The sequence below is a fragment of the Camarhynchus parvulus genome, chromosome 1 (genome assembly GCF_901933205.1).
Source record: "Camarhynchus parvulus chromosome 1, STF_HiC, whole genome shotgun sequence".
NCBI lineage: Eukaryota > Metazoa > Chordata > Aves > Passeriformes > Thraupidae > Camarhynchus > Camarhynchus parvulus.
The window spans coordinates 78,095,007-78,120,821 of NC_044571.1; the positions used below are offsets into that span (position 1 = coordinate 78,095,007).

Here is a 25,815-nt window from a genome sequence, read left to right on the forward strand (position 1 = left end):
GTCACATTTCCTTCTCATCCTTATCTCCCTGCCTCATAATTTACTCTTTTATTCCCTGTCCCCTGATCCTCTTTGCTATCTTCTACTTGAATTGCACTATGCCTGCATGAACTCATGCCTTCTAAGATGCATTTCATCCATTTTGGTCAGAAAGGGGAGTTGAGGCCAGCAGGACTGCTTGAGTGGGCACCATATTAACTCAGGCTCAAGTTTTCCAGTGGAGTTTAAACAGCTGCTCAGTTTTGACACTTAATCCCCATTAATTTTGAGTAGGATTAAGGGGTCTAAATCCCTCTGAGCCTCTGGTCCCAGGTCAGCAACATTATCCATCCCACATTGCAGCACCTTAGCAAGACCCTCACAAAACTTCTGCTGTAAGTGACAGAAGTGGACAATATATGTGGCGACTTTTTGCTGTGCTTACACCATCTCGTCTGCTTCCTAATTAAATTGCAGTTGTGCTGATTGGTGGGGATGTACTTGTGCCTGAAACCATGATATAAAGCTGCTGGGGGAAGAAGCTGAGAGGGGAAAAGGTCAGAGAAATACGGAAACCTGGGCACTGTGGGGATGTAAGACTGCCAGTTTGTGGATTGCCTGATTTCATCAGGCTCTCAGGAGAATTCTGTCTCTATGCACATTCTTCTCCCTTTTTCTCTCTCCAGCACTACAACAAGGAGAACTGAGGGAAACTGTAAGTAGGCAGGCAGATTTTCCAGTTCCCTTTGTAGGAATGACCCACTTAACAGATACAATCAGGGCATTTGCTCTTTTTTGCTGCTTCCAGTAAGGGATGTTCAAAAGCAAAATGTCCATTCATTGGGATGCCCAGTGTCCAAATTGGCTTGCACAAAGGAGCTAATCTTGTCCTCAGCAATCCTATTTGTTCAGGTGCAAAACAAGTGTCTGCAGTAGCTACCAATCTAAATACAGATACTGAGGCCTTAAAAAAAAAGGAAATGAAAGAAAAAAAATTAAAAAGAAAGAGAAAGAAAGAAAGAAAGAAAGAAAGAAAGAAAGAAAGAAAGAAAGAAAGAAAGAAAGAAAGAAAGAAAGAAAGAAAGAAAGAAAGAAAGAAAGAAAGAAAAAAAAAAAAAAAGAAAGAAAGAAAGAAAGAAAGAAAGAAAGAAAGAAAGAAAGAAAAAGAAAGAAAGAAAGAAAGAAAGAAAAAAGAAAGAAAGAAAGAAAGAAAGAAAGAAAGAAAGAAAAGAAAAGAAAAGAAAGAAAAGAAAGAAAGAAAAAAAAAAAAAAGAAAGAAAGAAAGAAAGAAAAAAGAAAGAAAGAAAAAAAAAGAAAGAAAGAAGAAAGAAAAAAGAAAGAAAAGAAAAAAAGAAAAAGAAAAGAAAGAAAGAAAGAAAGAAAGAAAGAAAGAAAGAAAAGAAAGAAAAAAAGAAAAAAAAAAAAGAAAAGAAAGAAAGAAAGAAAGAAAAAGAAAAAAGAAAAAGAAAAAAGAAAGAAAGAAAGAAAGAAAGAAAGAAAGAAAGAAAGAAAGAAAGAAAGAAAGAAAGAGAAAGAAAAGAAGACCATTTCTGACAAGCCATAGTGAACTCATGCAAATTTCAAGTAAATTAATTGTGGAACAACACAATGTATGATTTTGGCATCCTAAAATGGAACATATTCCCTATAAAATGGGCACACTGTGCAGCTCTCTGACATTTCCAAATGAAACAATAGGACCACTAGAATGGAAAGTCTGCAGGAACAGCAGACAAGGAAAGGAAGTTTAGGTTGAACAAAGGTTTTGTTCATTTTTACAGCCCCTAGAGGAGAGTAGTGCCGTACAGAAGCTGTTAATGATGGGCTGGATTGGATGGCTGAAACCAGTGCCAAGATCTAAATGTGTTTTTACTCCAAACTCCTCCCCAGCTGTCCAGATACCCTGCAGAATTTCCAGCTGGTGTGAACCCCATGGGCTCCTGGATCAGCACAGAAAGAAAGGGTGGGGGGGCAATGCTATCCGTGGTTTGCACGTTACCTTCTTGCTTGATAAATGCAATTCACTTGCATGAAATAGCAAACCATTAAGCTTTGTCTGACAAACTTGCAAGTTGACCTAAAGTCTTGGGTTGTAGGAAGGAACTGTGCTGTGCTGAGGGCTTGCTCAGGTAACTATGGCAACTCTGCTTCTCTGTTAGGCTTTGAAAGAATTGTCCTTAAGTGAAAACAGCTCCAACCTACCATTGCTGTTTAATAAATAATATGCCAGTGGAGGAGGATTCAGGTTCAGAGAAGCTGTGCTTCCTTTCAACTAGGGTGGAAAATAGAAAAGTAAAATTCAGCAAAGCCTTTTTCAGAATTTCCATGACATGACTTTGTTCCCTGGGCATGTAAACAAATCCCTCATGCACTCCCAGGGCTCGTTGGAGAGGTACAGGCTTTGGGACCTGCTTCTCACAGCAGGTAAATGCAGAATTAGAGCTCATGAACCGCTTTTGCTCATAATCTCCCTGCTGTAATTGAAGTAATTTCTAAGCTATATGTCATCATTTTAGATCTACATGAGCAAAATGAGATGGTTTTTTTTTGTATTAGGCAGTGAGGGAAAGAAAAGGAGAGGAACATTTTGAAATTTTTTCATTCAAGACCATCAGGGGTAGATTCAACCTGTGTAGTTCTGCGATATATCAAAGTGCATCAGGGTCAGAAAATAACACTGCACAGTTCCTGAGTGGGAATGATATTTACAGGCTTTTCTTTTACAAGTTTGGATTCTGCCAGGCACATTACATGAGAACTTACAATTTGTTCTTTATAACTAAGAGCCGTTTTGAATAGTAGCCAGGCAGTCCAGGCCAGGTTCTTCTTTTAGGCTGTGATGCAGCAAGGACGGGCCTTAGGGCCTGTTACAAGTTTTCTGTTGGCTTCACTCAGGTCTGGGTCACTTGGGCATCTCAGAGGCGTAAAGGTGGGACCCCTTGGTCAGCAGCAGACTCGCTTCTCCCACCTCTCCCTGCAGCAGAGGGAAGGAAGAATGGCCAAAGCAGCCCAGCTTTGCCCAGCTGCTCAGGCATGTCCATGTATTTTGAAGCCTGAGGTCTCTCTGTTCCATCACACATTTTGTACTTGGCTGTAGGACCTCTTCTTCACGAGATGGAGTGGACAGCACAATGTATTCAGAATTGTTGTCAGATAAATAGACAAAAACTTCTGGGGCCAGCTGAGTTCCACAGAGAGAGTCTTACAGGCCTTACACCTGACAGGATCTAAGGTACCTTTCAGATCTAAGCATTTTAAAACCTGTCCAGTCTCCTGACCAACTAGGAGAGCTCTCATCCCACCTGCTGACCTCCCTTCCTTCTTCCATGGGCATGCTCTCTGCAAGGAAAGCAAAGGCACTGAGGGCCACAGTGTGCCCTTTCTTCCCTCCCTGCCCTCTCACTGTGTGAATCCCATCCAAGTTTGCCTGCCAATAGCTACTGGTCTGTGCCAGCATAAACAGTGGCAGAGGGCCACAGGGGCTGCAATTCCACTTATGAGTAGAGGAACAATAAGAGATCCATTTGGTCCAGAAAACATATGGAAGTGGACAAAATGGAGGCATGACAAAAGCAAAGAGAGGATCTACAAAAATGGTACCTGTATGACCTCTCCAAAATACTGCAGAACCATGGTAGGGTCACCTCTGTCTTCCCCAGCTGCATAGCCTGGTTGGAGGACAGCAGTTCAGACCCTTTGAATGTGGTCCCACAAGGATGCAGGGTCGAGTGTCATCAAGGAGAGGCACATGCCTCAGCTTTGTCCATTGGGTGTCAAGATAATGAAGCCATTAGCAGCATCAGGCAGGACCAGGACCTGGCCACCACCCCAGGCCCCAGGACAAGGCAGGGGAAATGCCATGGACAATGCCAGGATGAGTGGAATGACTGAGGAAATGAAAGGAAATGTGTTCCCTGCTGAAACCTCCAAATTTGGAGGATGCCTTCCGCCCTGTCATATTGCTGTTTTCCCGGGATTTGTTGGTTCCTGAGCTGAAGATTAAGACTTGCAGGCTCATAGACACTCTTTGGTTATTGTCTATGAGACCAAGACATGAAATCATTAAAAATAACTCCTCTTGCCACTACCCAAATAACTCAGTAGAGTTGAGTGACTGTAACCCAGTTTGACCTTTTGTCATTCCAAGTACTGCTATTGTGAGGCTGCAGTTTCATGATTTGTGGGGAGCAAATTCCCCTCCAAACAAAGGCAAAACCAGAGCCAGGGTGTTGTGCGCATCTCTGGGAGAGCAGAGTGGAGCGGCCATGCCCAAGTTCTCTCTGAGCTGAGGCAGCCCCAAAATCACCACAGTTCTGGGGAGGGCCTGTCACAGAGTATGGCTGAGAACCTTCCATACTCCTCTGGAGTGAAGGTTTATCACTGCATTCTATCAAAATTTGCACAAAGGGTGCCTTTGTAGGTGAGATAAAGTTTCCACTCCTGACTGAAAAAAGGAGGGGGAGGAAAGGGAGAGAGGCTCAGAGCCTAAGAATCCTAACACTTAGATGTCTTAATTAAAAGTAAACTTTTCCTTAGGGTGGCTGTGGTTACAGCAGCAGGCAGAGAGACCTGACAGCACAGGCTAAATAGAGAGAAAAAAAGACTCTTTCTTTTTTTCTTATTTTTTCTTTTTTTCCCCAAACATTCACTTTGGCCTCAGTCTGAAATGGCTTTGAAACTGCAGACACCTTCATGTAAATGTTCTTAATAAAGAAAAACATGTCCGCTGCAGGACATTTGTAATCCTTCTGATTTAGATGTTTTAATAATGTGCGAGTTTATCTTGGAGGATGGTGGCTGACCTGAAATTAATGTCTCTGCCAATGTAGGGCTAAAAGCTCAGACAGAAGACTTAAATATAATAATATAATATGTGTCTGTATGTGTGTATGTATATATATATACACACACACATATATATAGACATATATATGCATGTGCTATATAAACACATCTTTAAGTAATCATAAACGCCCTTTAAAATTATTTCAGCACAAATTAAGGTATAGACAGTGTCTGATTGGCTCAGTCACTACAGTGGTGCCTCATGATATATTCATTTCCTATTCTAGTGTGGTTAATTAGGTATTTCAATTTAATTACTGCAGTCAATAGCACTTTCAGTTGAGTGTCTTAAGTGTTCATTTAATTTACTGTCGATTTAATAAGGCAGTGGTTGTATGTAAAGCTGTTAACCATCTGGATGGGCTGCAAAGCCCATCTTTTCTCTTGGGTAGCTGGAGCCTGATCCAAGACACACTGATGTCTACAGCAGTCTTTCTGTTAAATTCAGAAGCTCAAAACCAAGGCTTCTTGGGGAGCAAGGAGGTGGGCAAATGCCTCTGGCTGTGGGCTTCCTGGCTGGCCTGTGTGAGGGAGGGTTTTTAAGGTGCCATTTCTCTTCTGTAGGCAATTTCATATAGCAGTAAAGGCAGGAAGAGCAACCCATTACTCAGGGTTTTATAATTGTGAGCTATGAGACTGTGCCTTAGAGTTTTAATCAAAATTTCAAGTGGTTTCTCACAGCCTGGGTAGGGAGGTGATGAGTTGGGTCACACCTAGGAAAATTTAAAATAAACACACCAATTTGACAAACATCGTGCAACTGAATGATCCATTTTAGCCCTGTCACAAGGTCTGGCAGAGCTGTTCATCCTCTCTCCACCTCCTATGAGTGAGTCACTAAGCTCATACTGTGGGTCAGGAAATATGCAGGTCTGCAGATTTTCAGATCACTAACCTTCTGGGAGAAAAAAGAGGCAACCACTAGATACAAGCATTGCCTCTCATGATTTCAGGGCCTCTCTTTAATAGGAACATGATTTGTTTAGGCAAAAGATGATATAGCATAGAGCTGTGATTATAGGGTCTGGACTTTATGGCCTGGAGACCTGGCCATCCTGTCTTCCTGCACAGCTCTACTTAAAAATCAGGTCCTGGCGAAATTGTAAAATACCACAGTAGCAGAGATATACTGATACCTAATGATGCTGGCAGGTACCTGAGGGAATTTCCAGGAACACCTGGGTCAGGAGCAGCCAGACATTACATGTACAATATTCCCTCCACACAGACCTCATAATTTAGATAGATGAGAAGAGGAAAGAAGAAGGGGTTCTAGGCAGAGGATAAGTAGCCAGATTCCACATCTCTGCCATGGGACAAGCAGAGAGAGGGTTTTGGTGTATCCTAGAGGAGGCCATGGTGACCCCATTGGTTGCTTCTCCCTCGAGCCAATGAGAGAGACAAATGACTGAGTTTAGCCAACAACCCCCACTCACATAGTGCCAGTTTTATGATGTTGCCCTGGCCCAGAGCCATAGCAGGCTGGCTGGCAAGCTGCACGTGACACAGGAGCCCCAGGTTCTTCAGGGCTGCGGGCTCCCATGCTCCCCAGGCTTGTAGCCAGCCTGGGTTTAAAAACAAGCAGCAGGAACGTCGGCAGGAACAGGACTCCAGCACATGAAATCCAGTGAAGAGAAATTCTTCTGCTGCAGAAAGTAGGCAAAAGGCAACTGGAGATGAATAGGCTGCCTGACAGCTGGCAGACGTGCAGCCTGTCTGCCATAGATGGTAATATAGGCACTGCAACTATTACAGCATCTAAAGGCAAAAAAAGCAATAAAAAGCTTTAACCTCTGCTAACCAGGAAAACTAACAGTGGTTTCAGATGCTGTCAGTGGAGAGAAGCCTTTGTGATGCTTGTGACAGGCAAATGGTCTAGAAATCTCTACTGAGCTGTATTTGGGATTGAGGGCCAGGAGCGCCTGGGTTCGTGCTCTATTTGTACTAGTTACACAGCCAGTTTTAAAAATTGTGTTAGTGCTGTTATTATAATGATATTGCTATCACTACTATTATTTTCTTTACACATCAATGGAGCCCGGATAGCCAGTCTTAATTTCTTTCGTGAATACAAATGGCATGTAGATTTTTGTGGAGATCAGACACCAGACACATTCCTACATTCTTGTCCAATGTTCAATATTTTTCCATGAGTCAAAGAGAACAAGAATGGGCATATTGTGTAAATGCAAAACTCTGCCTTTTTAAACTGACACGATGAATTTCAGCCCAGCCTCTTTGTCTCTCTCCTCTGAGCAGGGGCTTTTCAGCCTGCCAGATTTTGTTACTTACTATCCTTGAAAACAGAGGGAGAGAAAAGTCAGTCCTTGTTAATTCATTGTCCCAGTTACCTAGCAGTGCTGTGTCCTTAAGGACTGCTGCACTATTTTTTTTTTTGCCTTTTTTTCTTTTTCTTTTTTTTCCCCTCTTCTGAGATGCTGAAGAGCTATGGCTTTCCTGCCAGCTCCATTGTATTCCCTCAGTAAAAGCCTGCAACACTAGAGGCACTTTAAAAAGGAGTGAGGAATCTGTTGCAATGGGCATCCAGCAAAAGTTCCTGCTGCAATCCGTGCTTCCAGTAAATGCTGGTTCGTAATCCAGATTTCAGGCTTCAGGGCTGGCTCTTAATAGAGCACTGGTACAGGTCAGTATAGCTGCATCTGTTTACAGCAACAGAAGATTTGGCTCACTGTTGTATTGGGCTTCAGCACAGATTCACAAACAAGGCCATATAGGCAGACAAATATCAGCATCGAGGGGGTCCCTCGAATTTGAATTTTGCTTGCAGAATGTACCTCTCTATTTCACAGTGTGTGTGAAATGTACCTGATGGATGGCTTAAAGACTGAATTCATCTGTGCCTGCCAGAGCAAGATCTGCCCTGGAGGCTGCTCTGATTTGGTCCATATCCCAAGAAAGCCTTCCCAAAGGCTTCTCCCAAGTACAGACCACCATAGACAGAAGAGTCTATGAGAACAAAGACTTTATTTCTAGACAGGAATAACTCTGATTCTTTTTTTAGATATTTTATAAGGCTATAAAATGCTTATTTCCACACCATAAATGAGAATAAATATGCATCTACCAAAGCCAACCTAGTCTAAGTAATATGCAAGTTTCACTGAAGTGCTTTGACAGCCCTGAGCTTTTGGTTGCTTTTTCTGACAGTGGAAAGTTGGTCAGTGCCCTCTGAGCACATTTGACCCAGAGCTTCCTAGCTAAGGATTATGCAGGAAAGAAAAGCATACAAAGAACAAAAGAAAGTAATTAGCTTCAAGATTGATATGGCCATTTGTTCACTAGGAACCAGTCTGCTACCTCCAGAGTTTCAAATATAGTAGCTTGCCATACAGCCTTTCATCTGTAATGATTTCTAGTCCCCGTTAAATGGTACCGTAAAGGTGAAAGGTTTCACATTAGTTATAAAATAGAAAATTATATTTATCCTGGCTAGTTTTTTCAAAAGTATGCTGGGATCCATATTTTGACACCTAAAGAGATGTCTGCTTTTCAGAGGTGCTGAATGTGCATCGGTGTCTTTTGAAATTTATCTGGAAAATAGGGCTCGTTATTAATGTGTTTGACAGTGTCTAAATGCATGAAGAGTATTTTTCAAAAAAATATATAAAGTCCTTGTCATGGAATCTTATAATCAAGAACAGAGAAACAAAGTCCAGCAAAGTCCATTTAAAGACCTGTATATCCCAATGAACTTTGGATCAGGCTTAAGCAAAAGCATTATTTAGCAACTCAGATTCATCTGATGGAGCATCACTTTGCTCAGTCAACCCTTTGATTGTTTATGTCATTTAAAAACTACTGATCTGATGCCTTCCCTGAAGGAATCTCTGCAGAAACAGAGACTGACATTTCTCATGTACATTGTCATTTATTGCTTTCATCTCCTCCTCCTCCTCCCTCATCATATATGTCATTAACTTGGAGACAAGTCAAATTTATACATTCCCTCCATTTGCTCTACATTCAAAATTTTCCAGTTACGTACCAGATCTATCCTAGAAGTGAACAACAAAAGGATGAGAAGGAAGGAACACAAATTGCTGACTAGAGGTAAAGAAAAATGGGAGCTGGAAGGGGGCCCAGGTAGGTTGTGCAGTCTTCATCCTTGGAAGCAGTCAACACTTGCCTGGACAATGTCCCGAGCAACCTGATGTAACTTAGTGGGTAGCTTTACTGAAAGCAGAGCATGCAGTGACAGGACAAGGGAGAATGGCTTCAAGTTGAAAAAGAGTGGATTCACATTAGAAATTAGGAAAAAATTCCTTACTGCGAGGGTGGTGAGGCACTGGAACAGGTTGCTGAGAGAAGCTGTGGGTGCCCCATCCCTGAAAGTTTTTAAGGCCAGGTTTGGTGGAGCTCTGAACAGCATGATCTAGTGAAAGATGTCCCTGCCCATGGCAGGGGAGTTGAAATTAGATGATCTCTAAGGTCCCTTCCAACCCCAGCCATTCTATGATTCTCTGGTTTTATGTCCAGAGGTCCCTTCACAGCTCCATCACTTTATGGTGGATCCCAAAGGTCCACCATAAGGATGCCAAAGGTCTTCTAGGAAACTCTCCACTAAGGCCTCTGCCGCAATACTTCTATTTTCTTTCTGTGAGTAACATGGTAAATGAAACAGTAGCTAGTGAACTCTTTCCTGTGTTAGTGGCCCGCAGAAATGAAGTTTAAGGGACACAGCATTGGAGCTGTACAGCTGCAGAGGGTTTCTGCTGCGTGACTTACTTACTGGTAGGGACTTACTCCAGGGGCCTGGAGTCCCTTATCCAAGCTAGCAGAGCAGGGCACACCTGATGTGTAGGCTACAAAAGTGATGCAACTCTGATGCAACAAATCTTGGTTGTACTTTAGAGATCCCTAAGAGTCCTTGGCTGAGAGATTTTCACTGCATAGCCAAATGAATGCTGTTTCTTGGGATGGTTGTGGTACCTGTGTCCATTCTTGTAGGTATGTGTGCCTTTGTTACAGTGTGTTGTGTCGGGAAGGAGATGCTATTCCACTCAGTCATTTCCAAACAAGGAATTATTCTCATTTTGAATTTTCAAAGTCAACAGTTACAATTGATGCTAGAAAAAGATTCAAGGCTGCTGTGGAGGAAAATATGACTTTGAGATAGGCTGTTATATTTGAGAGGCCTTGAACTACTGACTTTTCAATGCTGTTTCTGTTTGCTTGAGTTCACTCAATGAGTGATCGGTGCACATAGGAAAATAAGCCATATAGAAAGCATCACTTGTAATGAATCCAGTCATGTCACTTTCACAAAAAACTATCATAGTGGCCAAAAATACCTGAATTGTCACTTATTGCCACAGCTGGTGGAAATGGGCTGCTGACTGCAGCTGTCCGATGGTCACTGGCATTGCTGCTCCAAGCACAAACCCTAGTGGGTGCTCAGCAGCTGGGCTTTGCCTCGGGGGGCAGGACAAAGGACCTGAGGGCTGCAGTGTGCAAACAGCATTACCCCATCCCTGAGAAGGTTTGAAAGTCCTGCCTAGGTGCAATCTCCTTGAATCCCTTTTGCCAAAGCAAATCTTTTTGCAAAAGCCAGGCTTTTGCTAGATTATCTGTACTATATTCTCATTGTTAACCAGAGAGAAAACTAGAAAACTTATTTTCACTTTCTTCAGAGATATCTCCATGCATTTGACTTGTCTACTTTTGCAACCATCCTGTCATCCTCCTGTGCAAATTCACCCTCTCCACTCTGCTTGTCATTTCTCATGTTCCTTTTAAGCATGATCTTGTAAGCTTTTCAGTACCTGAATTGCTGGAGTTTCCTTTTAGCTTATAGGTCCCTTTTTCTTACCCTGGACTGCTCTGGTCCCCTCTATTCACACTGACCTTTTCCAGCTCCTGAAGCATTTCTTCCTGAGTGATTCCTTGGTTCCAAACCTTTCCATTCAGTCTCTCTGGCCATTTTCATGGGTTTGGACTCTTTCAACCTTCTCATCAAGATGATACTTAAAGAAAGACCAAATAACAAAAACTCACCTGAACACGTGCCAGTCCAAGACAACAAATTATTTGGGCTTCCTGTAATCTGCTAATGACCTTACATAATGATCACAATTCCGTATTGATCTTCATATTCCAGAATGACCTAGATACTGGTCAAAACAATCTTATTTTTACAGGTTTCCTGCAGACTCCTAAAGGGTTAGAAATAAAGGAGCTGTGAACTTGTATTCTTACTAAACCTGGAGGCATCTCATCAATATCAGTGACAAATATATTGGGGGAAGATACACGATCACCTTGACATGCCTACAAAAACCAGCACTCTACCCCATTACCTCTTTCACCTGCACCACCAGTCCTCAGTGACCACAGACTAGTTTTAGCCTTGATGTTTAATATTTTTCATCCCCTTCTAAATAATGCCATCATCACCTTTTATAAGTTAGCATCTTCCCATTTCCTGAAAAATGATCAGTCCCTCTTTAGACCTTGATGAGCTCTGAATCTCTCATGCAGCTCCTCAGACTCTATCCACTTTGGATTAGAAAGTGTATCATTTCACTGGGATTGAATTTATTGCTGCTCCAATTTGCTAAATAATCTCTTGATCTGCAGTTAATCAGTTAGAGTCCTAATATATAAACTTTCATCAATTTTTCTTTTATTTGTCCTTTCCATTAACTGTTCTCTTCATAGGAGTATCCTAAAAGCTCTTTAATTGTTGTTTCAAAACCCTCCAAAGCCCTCAAAATTTTTGCCTGTTTTGCTCAAATAGGTCCAAATCTCAGTGGGGTGCACTTGCCCTGTCCTGACACTGCATGTTTAAGCTAAAGATTTTGTAAAAGGCTCTTAAGTACTGCTCTTACTTCATGTCCTTAATGGGGTGACCGTGCATGACGGGTGAGAGCCAGGGGGAAGAGGCCAATACAGGTCAAACCCAACCATCAAGTAAGTGCAGCAATCTTGTAGGAGACCTCTTACTGCAGGCCTGGATTTGATCCCAAACATCACTTCTCCACTAAAGTTTTGGCAGAGGGTCAGGACTCCTTCCTTCTAACAAGAAGCCATTTTGCCAGTTGCTCATTAAGCGTATTAGTTGATGCATGATGGAAGGCAGCTCTCATTGACATGGGCCCTCCTTGTCATGGCTGATGGAGTCTGATGCTGGAAGCATGACTGGGTAATAAGCTGAAGGGATCTTTCATTTCCAATTGACAAGTGGTGACTGTATCTCCTGTGAACTGTAACATACCCTGAAGAAGACCTCAAGGCCAAACAGTTGACTTGAGTGTCCCGTGTGACGCATTGATTTGCGGAAGAGAGAAACAGTCTAAATATTTCCTTATTTTCCAAGTCTGGATGGAGGGCTACTGTCTTCCTCCAATGATTGAACTTGTGATAACAGTGTTGCAGAGGGGATGGGTGCTTAGACAGGTAATAAAAGCCCACATGTAGGCATGGATATGTGCTCTGATGAGCCTACAGAGTGACAATTTGGAAGCAGCACTGAGCAGAATACCAGGACCAAACAGCTCTCAGCATCATTCTTTAGGTGAAATCTGCTGTGCTATTGATCTCTAAAAGGCAAATCAAATAACAGCAGCCACATTTTTAAGGATTAGGAGCTTCCTGTGCAAGACAGCATGTGTTTTTAATACCTTAAGCTGACTTATGAAACTGGTAAACAATGTGGAGGGTGGTATTGGATGACCTCTTTTACATGCCTGATCATCCTGTCAGCATTTATAATGCGTTTGATATTTCCTTCTCATCAGGATAGGATCAGTTAAGCAGTCCTATTTCCCAAAGCTCAGGTTGCATTATGCTTTGTTCCACATTTCATGGTAATAAATGTTGACATAAATTTCTGTAGATTTCACACAAAGTGATTGCTAATTTATTCATGATTGAAAAGGAAAAGAAGAAAGAAAGAAAGAAAGAAAGAAAGAAAGAAAGAAAGAAAGAAAGAAAGAGCAAGCAGAGAAGACAAATACACAGCTTGCAAGATAAAAAAATACAGATCTTTTATGCCTATTTGTTTTGCACACAGTAATGACTGCTACACTCTGATTAGCAATCTTGACCTAGTTAAAATGCTATTGTTTTTCTGTGTTCCTATTTTTCTAAAAGACTGTGACTAGACATGATATTTTATAATCCATCAGATGTAAAATCTGCATAAAAAATATAATTATTGTGCTTCAGCAACCTGGACCAAAGCCCTGACATTATGTTTCTAGGCAGTACGCTGTGAATAATATAGATGCATTTTTAGGTTGGTATGTTCAGTTGGCAAGAGACATAATTTTTCCATAAGCAAAGGTAAATTGTGGGATTTCTAACATACTGATTGCTATTCCAGCCTTGTCCAAGCTAATGAAAATTAAGTGGATACTTGTCAGCCAAGAAACATCCTTGTTTGTTACTATAAATTCAGTTTTAGTGGCACTAAACATTACAGTAAACGGGGAGGAAAATTGTGTTGCCTCTCAGTCAGCTATATTATTGCCAGTGGTGCTTACATCTGAGGACCAGCCAGAGTCAGGAGACCACTGCAAGAGGTCTGTATGGACACCTGGATCAGGAGGACAGGCATGGGCAGTGGGGAGCTCTGGGATGGGTAGAGCAAAATTCTCATGGCAGTAAACCCTGCTCATCCAAGTGGTCCCTGGAGCTGGTTAGCTAAATAGGAGGGGAGTGAGGCAGAGTGGAGATATGCTGTCTCACGCTGCTGTGCTCACCAACAGTGTGGGGCTGAAGGCACCTGTGCCTCTTCCTCCTCAGGCTCAGACAGAACAGTTGGTCCCCTTCTTATGAACACAGGGTAGGTGGCAGAGGACACCTGGAGCTGAGCATCTGCAACCTGACTGGAGCAAAGAAACAGCTTCTGCTACCCCTGCACAGCTCTTTGCACCCATGGAGGAGCCACCTTGTCCTAGCCATGGTGCCCTGAGGACACGCCAGCTCCCAGGGCTGCTCTCCATTGTGCGCAGTGCCCAGGCCTCCACTCTGTCACTCAGTGCTGCATGAAAAATTAACGGTGCTTACCAGATCCAGCAGATTGGACTTTGTCAACTCAGAGTGTAAAATCTCTCTGAAGACTACTGTCATGCTTGCATCCTCAGCCATGTCAGATAGATGCTGCAGTGAAGACAAAAGATTAAAAATAAATGTACTTGAGCAGTGCAGAGAAAGTGAGGAGCAGAAGGGCTGGGGGGAGGTCCTCAGAAGAGGATCCCACTACTGAGATTTTCAGGAGAGACATCAGGGTGAACCTGATTCTCCTGGGTGTGGGAAAGAAGGGGAACAATCAAAGCCAAAGGATTTCAGATGTGTAGAAATAGTGGTGATGGGAACCTTCAAAACTGAGTCTATAGTCAGAAATGGGCCTTGAGGATGCCTGTATGATTGTGGCATGCTGTGGTGGCCCCAGAGTGGCATCTCAGAGATGGCCCCTCGTCATCCCTGTGTTAGCCCCAGGGTGCCTCTGTGGCTTTGAAGCTGGCCATAGTGTGAGTCACTACCACCACCCTGTCTGGCTGAAGGGGTAAGAAAAAAAAGGAGAGAGGCATCTGGTCTTCCTGCATGCTGGGAGATTCCTGCAACAGGGAGGCTCTGCACTGGTGTGCCCTGGTCCCTGCCTGGAAAGGTGCTCCCCAGCTTGGCACAGCTCTGAACACCACAGGAGGTGATCCTGCTGGCAGCAAACACTGCCAATCACTATTTTAAAATTGAGAGTTGCTGTCATTCAGAATCAGGCTCTAAGCCTCAAGGGTGGCTTGCTAGGTCCAGCCCTGCAATGCAAAGGTGCTTTCACAGCATAAATAAGTATCATTCAGCATCTTTTCCTCCTTTGAAAGGAATTTTTTTTTTCCAATTTTCACTGTTTGAATATTTTTCATATTTTTCCTGTAATTCTTTACCCTTTTGCTTCCACAGCTACATGGAGTATTTTGTTTACAGTGTAGCCATTGTTTCCAGTGCAGTCGACACATATTGTGAGAAAGTCTAGGTAATCCAAAATGGACCTTTTAAAGTGGATCTGTTTGCTGCTTTTTCTGTCATCAGAGATCCCGTTCCACAGGAGCTGCTGACACTGCCACACTGCCTGCTTCACAGTGTGGGCTTTCAGTCAGTAGCACCTTGGGAGTTCCATCCCTGTTGTTCCACCACACAATGTAAGAACACTGCAAACCTTTGTAGGAAATTGTGAGAGTTGGGAGAACAAAGCTGGGAGGATTCTTCCTTTTATGTCTTCCACTAAAAGGCTTAGTGGGGACTTAAGACTATCAAACTGTGGTATTTTCTCTGTAGTTTCTTTGGGGTATTTTTGGTGTTTTGGCCCAGTCTTAAGTGTCCAGCTATAAACATTTCAAAATGGGTCTGATACAGCACTAAAATCTCTGTACAAAGGCTTGATCTGCAGGCACTATGGAGTTACTCAGACAAGTCAGAGGGACAGCTTGTGTTTTACTTGTCCTGAGAGCTGTGAAACTCAAGGTGCTGGATGGTTAGTCTAGGAGCTCTGTCGAGCACTGTGCTCCTTCCTACACAGTGGTAAATGACATAAAGAGCAATTTCTAAAGGAAGTCCAACTCCTGAAGCTGTATGAAATGCACAAAAAATAAGATTTTTATCGAAAGAGAAACTGGATAGACTATTATTTCCTGCTGACACAGACAATTCTTTTCTTGACTATATCGGATAGACCCTGTGGAAAGAAATACAAGGTGAATACATGAGTAATATCAGAAATGCATCAATGATGTGATAAAAATATTTTTATATGGATATTTTGGAGAAAACAATCTCTAAAATTTGTCACTGACAAGCTGTGCTTTTGCACCAAAACATTTTTGGTTTCCATTTTCTAGAAAAATAAAATGAGCCAGAAAAAAAAATCAGCAAAATCCTCTAGTTTTATATTTAGTAAAAAAAAAAATCAACCAAAAGAAAGGTGAAGCAAAAGCCTTTCTGTTTTTGCAAAAGAGAAGTTATTTGGTACCAGATTTGATGAGCCCTAATTATTAGTTCAGTGGATTTCCTGCTGATTTGGCCTGGTATCAGAGAGCATTAGAGAAAAAGCTGCCTCTCTTAAATTCCTTTAAGACTCTGAATCAAAGTTTTAAGTATAAAACTTGTAAATATTATATATGTCCCAGGGACAGGACATGGTATCACACCGGGTCATTTAGATCAAGTCATCTCTAGAGTTTGCTCTCTGCTGCTGTCCCCAAGCATTTTGTCCAGGAACAGCACTGGGCTGCCTCATGGAAATGATCTCCAGAGGCTCAGTTCTGACTTCAGAAGATCAATCATCCAGCACTGCCTTGCTGTAAGTGCATGACCTCACACTGACTCACCAGAGCCTGCTCAGCAAAAGGTCTCACAGTAACACATGCTGCCAGGAAATGCCTGTACTCTGTGATGGTTCATCCAGTGCTGCCCACCTACCTGTGGGATGGAGCTGGGCATGGAGGGCTTCCTCCTCTCCCACTTACTGTCATGTCACTCATTTCCCATCACAGGGCCTTTCAGTATTACACAGTTCAAGCAGTTTGAGATGTGTAACCACAAGCCTCTTTGATCTGAGGAATGTGCCTGTGTATGTTATAGGAACTTTTGCTTTATGTTTACTAACCCAAATCAATCCTAGCTTGCAAATTGAAAGAGATGGAGCCTGAAATCTGGCAAGTTGGTTGTTTTTTATTTCCTTCTGAAGAATCTGTGCTTTGCTTGGGTAAAAAGGGCTTGAGTACTGACTTTTAGCCAGTAATTGAAAAATGTGATTGCTAGGAAAATGCAAAGATTACAGTGATGGAACCCTAGTCCTTTCCCTTCTAAACAAAACAGGCATAATGCTGGGGCAGCAGTGCCCCACAATAGGCAGTGTTTAGAGAGGCTTGTGATGGACGCTGCTCATCTTCCTAAACAAACACAGACCAGTCCCCTGAAGCCCCCCCGACATATAATTGGTAACAGCTCAGTGCAAGGAGGTAGAGGGGGCTTCGTCCCTGTGGGCTGCTCACATCCTTCCCATGCCCTCTCCCTCCATATCCTGAACTCATGGGGGATGTGAAGTCAGGACCTTTGTAGCAGCCTCAGTGAAGTCCCCTGAGTTCCCTGCACCTTTGCAGCCTCATTTGCTCTCATTTCTGCTTTAAGGTGTGGACATCTATTGACTGATGGTGTTGTCAGCATTCCAAGGGTTATGTGTGCAAGGTTCTGGGGAGATGTAATAAGTTACCACTTGTTATTCTTTAGAAATGTACAGTCCCCTTTTTGGTGGGCAGATGTCATGAAACCAGGAGTCCTCCAGGCCATGCTAAGGGAGGGGGTGCTTGGTTAAGGGATGTGTCTGGAGATCATGGTGCTCTGCTGCTGACTTGTGTGTGGCAAACCACTTCCCAGCTCACCCCCTCACCCTGCTATCTGCTAGAAGCTACTTCAAATGCAGGTGAAAAGCAGATACTACACACAGCACAATGTAACACCTGCATTTTTACATGGCAGAAAGCTTGGTAAAGGGGCCCTGAAAACGTGGAGTTTTTTAAACAGCTCCCTCTGCTTCAAAATGTCAAGCAAACCCAAATTAACTCAGAAAGTCACATTAAGCACATAAAACATATACATATGCAGGGGATGTACTCTGTTCAGCCTTTCTGTCAGCAACACATCTGAAAGCAAAATGTGCTGCCAAGTCATGTATTCTAATGACCTGCGGACTTCCCCATTACCCAGGAAGATGAATCTGAGTGTACGAGCATGGTTTCTAATAAACACACTGACAGCAAAGATGATGGTAAAAGGAAGTGCAACTTACATTTTTTTTGTTCCAAAGGAAAGTACAGTGACTCATGTGTCAGGAGAAACATACTAATCCAAGACAGTCTGTGCTCTTTGCAGGGACCACCAAAACCTCTCCCCAGTGAGGGACATCCAGTGACAATTAATTACTCTTGCATGCCCACAGTCTGTAGACTTACACAAGTAGGAACCAACATGTTTGTCCTTATGAAACTGTGACTTAAAAGCTATGCTGGAAAGTTAACTGGAAATATGAAATTGGATTTTCAGTGTCAGAGAGAGAAATTACAAACTTTATTTTTAAGGGCTAAACTCAGTGACCTGATGATGCAATGGAAGACTATGTGGGTTTGGAAGAAATATGTATTTCTCAGTTAAACTCTTTTCAAGCAATTAAATTATATTCAGAATAAAATTTTTCACATCTGGAGTTAACTGGGAAGAGCTTTTACCTATAGGTAAGCCTGAAACTGAAGGGCATAGAGGCCACAGTAGAGTATTACATGCCCGTGGACTGCTGTACATGAAACAGCATGATGCAAATAACATGACTGGAAGATCTCATAAATCATTCTTCCTCACTTAACTGGAGAATTAGAGTTCTCAGTTCTCTCTGCCCTTCGCAGCTTCCCAAGGTATCACAGTGTGTACAGGCATTATTTATTATTTTCTCACTGGCACACACAGATATTTCTCAGATGGCATTGTCTTGATGCCTCCAGGGCCATTGCACTTCTGCCCAAGTGCAGAAAGGCAGAAGGTGAGCTGTGTTTCACTGCTTATTTTCCTGGCTGAAACAGGGACAATGTGTGCTGGCTCTGCAAGGGCTGCATGTGCACGCTCCTCGCTGTGTGCCCCTTTGGTCATGGAATCATAGAATTGTTAAGGTTGGAAAAGACCTCTAAGATGAAATGTACAGGGCTAAATATAGGACAACTGCCCTTGTTTTAAAGTGATCTGTTCTTTTATGAACTGTGTTCAAAGCAACTCTTCTTGAGGGCATCTGCATCTTACTTGAGGGTGTATGTACCAAGTCCAGGCTTTTCAGCTCATGGGACTGACATCTCTGTTTTCTGTGCATGGGGTGGGAATTTGTGTGCACAGCCACAGCAGATGAGTAGATCAGGCAGACAGAGCCATGAATCTCCTTTCTTTTGGTAGGCCCACAGGGCTGGCAAGCAAATCAAAGTATCGCTGTAAATATTCAAGGAAAAGAAAACAGAGTTTCAATTCTCAGAGCAGTGTTGAGTGGACTGTATGTTTTATAAGAGATGTTTCAGGACATAAACAACAAGGGCTTAATGTATTAATGTACATCTTTGGGAAATAATCTGGCAGTAAGTACATCATGGGCCAGACCCTTGGCTGACATAACCGGACATGGCTCCATGAACTCATTCTTAGTTTTCAACAGGTTAATATCTAACATTTTTAATTATACACATCTCTGGCCAGTATAAACCTACATGAGCTAAGGATGCCTTGATCTTGTGTGTGCCATTATAATGTGTTCAAGGACTTTTGGACTCTGCAGGTGTCAAAAATGTTTTTTTGGATCATATACCAAAATTGGGAGAATGAAAACCTGCACCACTGGGTAGGCACAAGGGCAGATTTCATGACTGCATTTGTCTCTGCTGTCTAAAATACTTTAGATCTGTCTGGCACAGCTAGATTGGAGTAGATCTGGAGCAAAGGGGCTTTACCAACTACAGCTCTGGCTATCTCCCTCCCTCATCACACCTGTGAGGGGAACAGTGTCTGTGATGAAAAGGAGGCAGCAGTGCTTGAAAAATGCTGATGGCAAGGGAGGTGGTGGTGGCAGGGAGATTCACCACTTAAAGCCTATTTGCCTACAGTTCTGCACAGCTTCATTGACCAAAAAAAGCCCAGAGGAGCTTTCTGAACTAAGCAATGCTTACCTGCCAGTTGCCTTTCAAGCAATTAAATTATTTTTTTGCTATTCATGTAATGATTTTTTTGTCTCTGCTTCTTTCAGCTTCAAGGCTCCTTGAAGAGAAAGTTGGTGGTAAATCTGTCACCTGTCAACAAAAGGCCCAATGGTGTTTCAGAGAGCTCTTTCCTTGACATTAAGAGGATAAGAGTGGGTGACAATATCCCAGTGGGACAAGGTGGACAACATGTTAACAATTGCCAAAGCCAGTCAATATCAGGAACTATGACTGTGGGGCAAGGATCACAAAGAAAGGCCAGCAGCCTAGCAAACAATACCCATGCTAGTGGGAATGACATGTTCAATATGACTTTGAAAGAGGTAAAGAAAGAACCAGGAGAAACAATGTCCTGCAGCAAACACTTAGATGGCCAGACATCCCATGAGAACATGTTCCCTAACAGATATGGGGAAGACTCATGGGACCAAGTGATGGATCTTGAGCTTCAGGAGCTGTTTAATGAACTGACTAACATATCGGTGCCACCAATGAGTGATGTTGAGCTAGAGAATATGATAAATGCCACGATAAAACAAGATGAGCCATTCAACATTGACCTTGGGCAGCAGAGCCAGAGGGGCCCTGTGAGATCTCTGCAGATGGATAAGATGGTGATAAAAAGTGAGTATGCAGCAGGCATGAATCAGGCTCCTGTGGGCTCCCCACAGATGAGGCCTTCTTCTACAGGTCCAGCCTTCACTATGGCTTCCACTGCCATGTCTGCCTCTTCGCCCATCCCCTCGGTGCCTCAAACACAGGTGTCACAGGTTTCTTCTGCGTCCACTCGGCCATTGCCTAACTGGCAGGAGGTGTCTCATGCACAGCAGCTCAAACAGATCGCAGCCAACCGGCAGCAGCATGCCTTGATTCAGCAGCAACAGCAGCAGCAGAACCAGACAGCCAACTGGTCCACTCTGTCTCCATCAGGACCTTCCCCTGGACCCTTTGTGCAAGAGAAAATCCCCAGTCCCTCTTTTCGCCAGCAGCAGTTCAGCCCACAAAGCTCAGCAATGATTGGGGTGCCAGTGAATGGAAACCAGACAAAAGGGATGAACAACTATGTTTATAAACCAACCACTCCCCAGAGCAATCCCATGGACATAATCATGCAACAGAAGCCTCAGGACCTCAACAGAAACTTTATCAACAGTGCTCAGCCACCTCTAGAGCAGCATCATGGCAACACAAAGCCTTTGTTTCACTTTAACTCAGAGCAAACAAACCAGCAGATGCCTTCAGTTTTGGGTTCCCAAAACAAGCCTGCCCTTCTTCACTACACCCAGCAGGCACAGGGTTCGGCTTCTGTGCAGCAGCCACAGCAACAGCAGCAACAACAGCCACAGCCACAAACTGCTCAGCCTCTCCCAAACCAGTCTCTCCAGAGGCCACCTAATGTAACCCTAGCAATGCAGCAAAAAATGATGCTTCAGAAAATGCAGCAAAGCCAGCAAATCTCAGGTTTGCAGTATCCAGTCTCTCAGCAGCACAGACAGGTAAGACAAATTTCTCCTTCTTTGTAACAGAATTGGTCTGTTTGGTCCAAGTAATAAAAAGGCTTTTCCAGCCTGGCCTCATTCCTGCAGGAGATGTGTCCTAGTGGCACTTAATGACCCTCTCAGCATGTGCTTCTGCAGAGCTGGTGATAGCATGTTTAGAACCTATTCAGGTGTATCATGGATGCACATTTAGAAGAATTTCAAGAAGCACATGCTCATAACACTTTTCTCTTCATGCAAAGGAATGAATATGTCACTGCTATATATTATGTAGATACTTGTCAGAAAGGTGAGATAGTAGGGCAGATGCAAGTGTATTTTGGACTCCCTTCTAAGTTTTCTAGCTTACAAAAATTTAGGCTCTTTTGAAAATCAAAATTTTAATGAATTCCTATGTTATCTTAGATAATATGTTTTACAATGTTAATTTTTATGCCATCATTTTTCTCAGGGAGGCAGGGTTAGGAAATTCTGTTTTTAGATATCTTTTGACTGATATGACAAAAAATACTGTTTGCACATTTGCTATCACTTTGGCAGAGAAAAACTAAGATTTATCTGTGAGCTTTCTAAACACCCATCACACTTCTGGGAATATTCTGTGGATAAAATACATGCTGAGAGATGAAGAAGGTTGCCACAGATATGTCTACAATTATATTCCATGTAACCAGTTCCCACTGTGTTATCATGAGACAGTACCCTGACAAGATCTGCTGTTTTAGCTTAGTTGTGCTATGCCAAGTCCCTGTGCACCCAGGTCTCAGATCCCAAGTTTCAGACCTGCCAATCAAAGTGAGAATGTGCAAACTTGCTGTACCCCAGAGTCTGGAAACCAGGTGCAAAACAAGTAAAACATATTTGACCTTGGAATGTTTAGGCAACTCTGACTAGTTTAGGTGGGATTTCATCTCAGCATATTTGAAGATATGGAATTGCAGTATAGGTGTGGAGATCATTTGTAGATGTGAAAAAAGCTATAAGAAGCTACTTAAAAATGAAAGCCTAAGTTTTCCATGGACTCCCAGAAAGTAGCACTGTTAACGAATCCTTCCAAGCTGGAGTTTCTTCACCAAACTGGATGAACAGGCTGATGCTCTAAAAAGGCTAAATACAGTCGTATGACTGCACACCTTTCTCCTTTTGACTCTTCTAAATTTCCTGAGCAACTAACCATGACTTACTCCAACAAGTCCCTTAGCAAGAGCTACCAGGTGAAACCTATGGGCAGGTGTGAGAAATTGGTTTGTGGAAAGATGCTGTAGAATGAGCATTTGCAGGATGCAAGCACAGTTTTGCTGTTTTATGGGAGATGTCTGCAAGCTGTTCTTCTTGAGCCACTGTGTGCTCTCTTCTTAGGTGCATTTCCCCATTCTCTTAATAGACTGGCAGATGGATGAATTTTAACAATTCCTTCATTCAGCCATCATGAACTTTCCAGCAATCTGTCATCACAGGGGAGACAGGCAAGACTTCTGCAAACACTACTGTTTTTCTGAAAAAATTTGCAAGGTCACATTCTGGAGAGGCATAAAAACATGAGAGCAACTCTAATTGAAGTAATGTTAACTACTTGCTCTGTGCCCTCTTGGGCTGCTGCTCAGGGAGGCCAGCCAACAAGATGGGACTGAGCACCTCGGCCCTAGTAGTACTTGCAAGATTTACCATGAGTGTAGCAGGATTTCTCACCTGTGTGGCCACAAGGTCTTTGGTTTAGGAAACATGTCCTAAGTGATAGTGTAACTTTGGATATTACACCAAGGAAGGGGTTTTGCCTATCATCACAGATTTCTTTCTGCCAACTAATTTTCCAATGTTTCATGTCATCTGACCACTTCCCACAGCTGTTTCTGCAAGATGTGGCTACCTGACCCACAGCACAGATGAGAAGCTTGGAAGCTTTTTAGACACAGATTGTAGGGCTTTGGCAGTAAAGATGCTGGTTTTTTCCATGCTCTAGAGAGATAACTGGCTTTTCTTTAGAGATCCCTAGCAATTGTTCCAAAGCGCTGATGAAGTTCAGAATAACAATTATGTCTCTCTCAATTAGAGTATTTTGTAGTTGCTGAAATGATACTTAGAAATATAATTGGTCCATGAATTACAGGGGTTTTAAAAGGTTTGAATGTAACCATTTACCTGGCAGTATTTATGAGTCCTGTGGACCCTTTAGCACCTGCTTGCGCTGCTGCAAGAGCCCACCAACCCCTTGGACAGGGCCTGCTTGCCACATAAATTTAGATATTAAATCGAGGGGGAGGAGACACTGCTAGTATTATCTTCCAGTAAAGACAACAAAGGTCAAAGCGACCTTGTGGGTCGACTGCTGCTGATTTTAGCAATGGGGACATTACCTCATTTAGGCTGCACAGCCTGCTTTCCTGAAGGATCATCTCTGACATCTGAGTATTTCTACACATCATTAAAAGTAATGCATGATTAATTACCAGCATTTACTAATTAACTTCATGATTAATATTTATTTTACTCATGCTCTATTTCTGCTTGAGGAATCAAGATTTGATTCTGCTTGGTATCATTCAACTCCTCCTCAGATCATTATAGGACCATGTCACAAGTCACTGCAATGCTTTGTAGCTGGTAATGTGAGGGCACATTCACAAAGGACTGCTATGGCACTGCTGTCAGAAATCACTGACTGCAACACCGTAAGTTCACATTTTTAGCAGAACTAATTTACCCTCTGGATTATTTGCTCCCCAAGCTTTAAGATCCCCAAAACCCATCTGAGCTTGGTTTTATCAGTCCAAACTGGTTAACTGGAAATGTAAGGCTTATAATTTCTCTGCTTGTCACATTCCCTTTGTGTCAATTGAAACAAACTTACAGAGGGATTTGCTAATTAGATGTCTTTTGCCTCTAGGGAAAAGTCATAAAAATGATGGAAATCATCTTGGTTTCCTGGAAGGTTGATCTGAATGAAGGGTTTGTTTGCCTCTCTCTTTTATTCTCCATTGTTCTGGGAAAGATTCCTTTCTATTGTCTATCTGAATGCAACATACACATAGTCATGAAAAAACTCATAGAAATTCAACACTCTCTTTGTTTAGGAAGTACTTAGAAGTTCCAAATTCTATACAAGTTTAATCAGGTTTGTGATACTTCTACAGAGCCTCAGCTGAAAACCTGTAACTGGGCCTGGGTAAAAGTCTAACTTTACCCTTTTGAAGGAATGTAGTCCAGTCAATGACAGATGCTTCTGAAGTAAGACTTAAGATTTTTGAACTGAAGACTTGATGTTTTTAACTAGTCAAGAAATTCCTCACACATTTTCCAAGTTTTTGATCAGCCATTTTATTTGTTGAATAAGATCTATTACTTTTCTGTGAAGAAGTAAAAAAATAAAAACAAAACAAAAAACCCAACAAAAAACCCCCACAACAACAACAACAACAAAAGCTTGTATCTACTAAATAAAATATTATTCATCCCCTTCTGGTTTTGACCTAAAGCCAAATTAAACTCAAGGATTTCAAGTTGAATTTTTCTCCAATTGTTTTTATTCAACTTCCTTTGCTCAAGGGAGGGGAGAGTAGAAGGCTGAGCTCATGAGAACAGGAGCCCTAAGAGAGCAAGGCCACTTCGTCTGCTACATGTGGGGCATGTGTCCTATTTAGTCTTGGCGTTGGAGGCAAGGATAACACAAGGGATCGTGAGAGCTTCACCCTCCTCTTTACATGAACAACCAGTAGTCCATATTTTTAAGGCTCTGGATACATCAGTGTAGATGCAACCCACAACAGTGTTTGCTTGTGGAAAACTCAGGGCCTTGTTAGTCCTTGTTCTTTAAGAATTGCTTTGAGGATGGGATCACCTTCTCCTTTTTCACGTCTCTACACTCTTTTTCAATAACCCAAGACTTGTGATTAGTCACAGTTTAAGGGGTGGTGGTGGTACTTGCCCTTACTTGTCCTAATTGGAGCACACCTTAGATCATTTTCTTAAATGGAACTTAACAGGCTCCTTTGTCCAACCAGTCTTCCTTCCTACTAAATACTGAGCAGTCCCTTCTCCAGTACCAGCTCCTAGCATGTTTTCCCTGTAGGATTACTGATCAACACTGCATCAAGGGATGTGCCACCACAGAGGAGCTCCAGGTGCTGATGTGACCGCCCCCTTGCAAACCATTCCACTACACCAGCCCTTCCAATGCCCAGAGCTTAATATGCATTCATCATCTGAAATAACTCCAAGGGACAGAGGTGGTATTTCAACTAACCTGGCAGCTCTGCAGAGATTCTGAAACAGATTCTCCTCTCATTTTCTCCAGTGTAAGCCCAGAGAAATTTCATTTCTTTTCAGGAGAGTGTAACTGAACTCACAGCAGCATAGTTAGAAGCAGGATATGACCTTCTACTTTTTTTTTTTAAAGCATGTGCACCATGTGGATTCAATAAAAAGTACATGTTAAACTTTCAGATAGTTAGAGTGCTATGTGAGGAAGAAGCACCAGGACCAAAAGAACTAATGTCTTTTTTGACATTAGTTATAAAAAACTCTTATTACCATTCACTGCTGACTAGTAACTTACATATCTAATTTAGCCCCTGAAATTTCTCAATGAAAATGTGTCTTCTTTATTAAAAGAGTATTTTCCTAAACCTCTGTGTTTACCGCTATGGAAGAAAAGAAGAACACATTTTGGTGAGGCAACCTCTCTCTTTTCAAGTGTGAAGGAAGTATTTTACAAATGTTTGTGAAATGAAGAGAGAAAACCTAGAGTAGCTTTT

General features: G+C 42.4%; 1 protein-coding gene across 1 annotated transcript in view; it reads left to right on the top strand.

Annotated features, from left to right (window-relative positions):
- MAML2 (mastermind like transcriptional coactivator 2) overlaps nt 1–25,815 on the top strand; it is a 209,231-nt gene that overhangs the window by 125,274 nt on the left and 58,142 nt on the right. Inside the window, 1 exon segment of the mRNA XM_030950537.1 lies at nt 19,613–21,061. Coding sequence (XP_030806397.1) covers nt 19,613–21,061 — 1,449 coding nt within the window.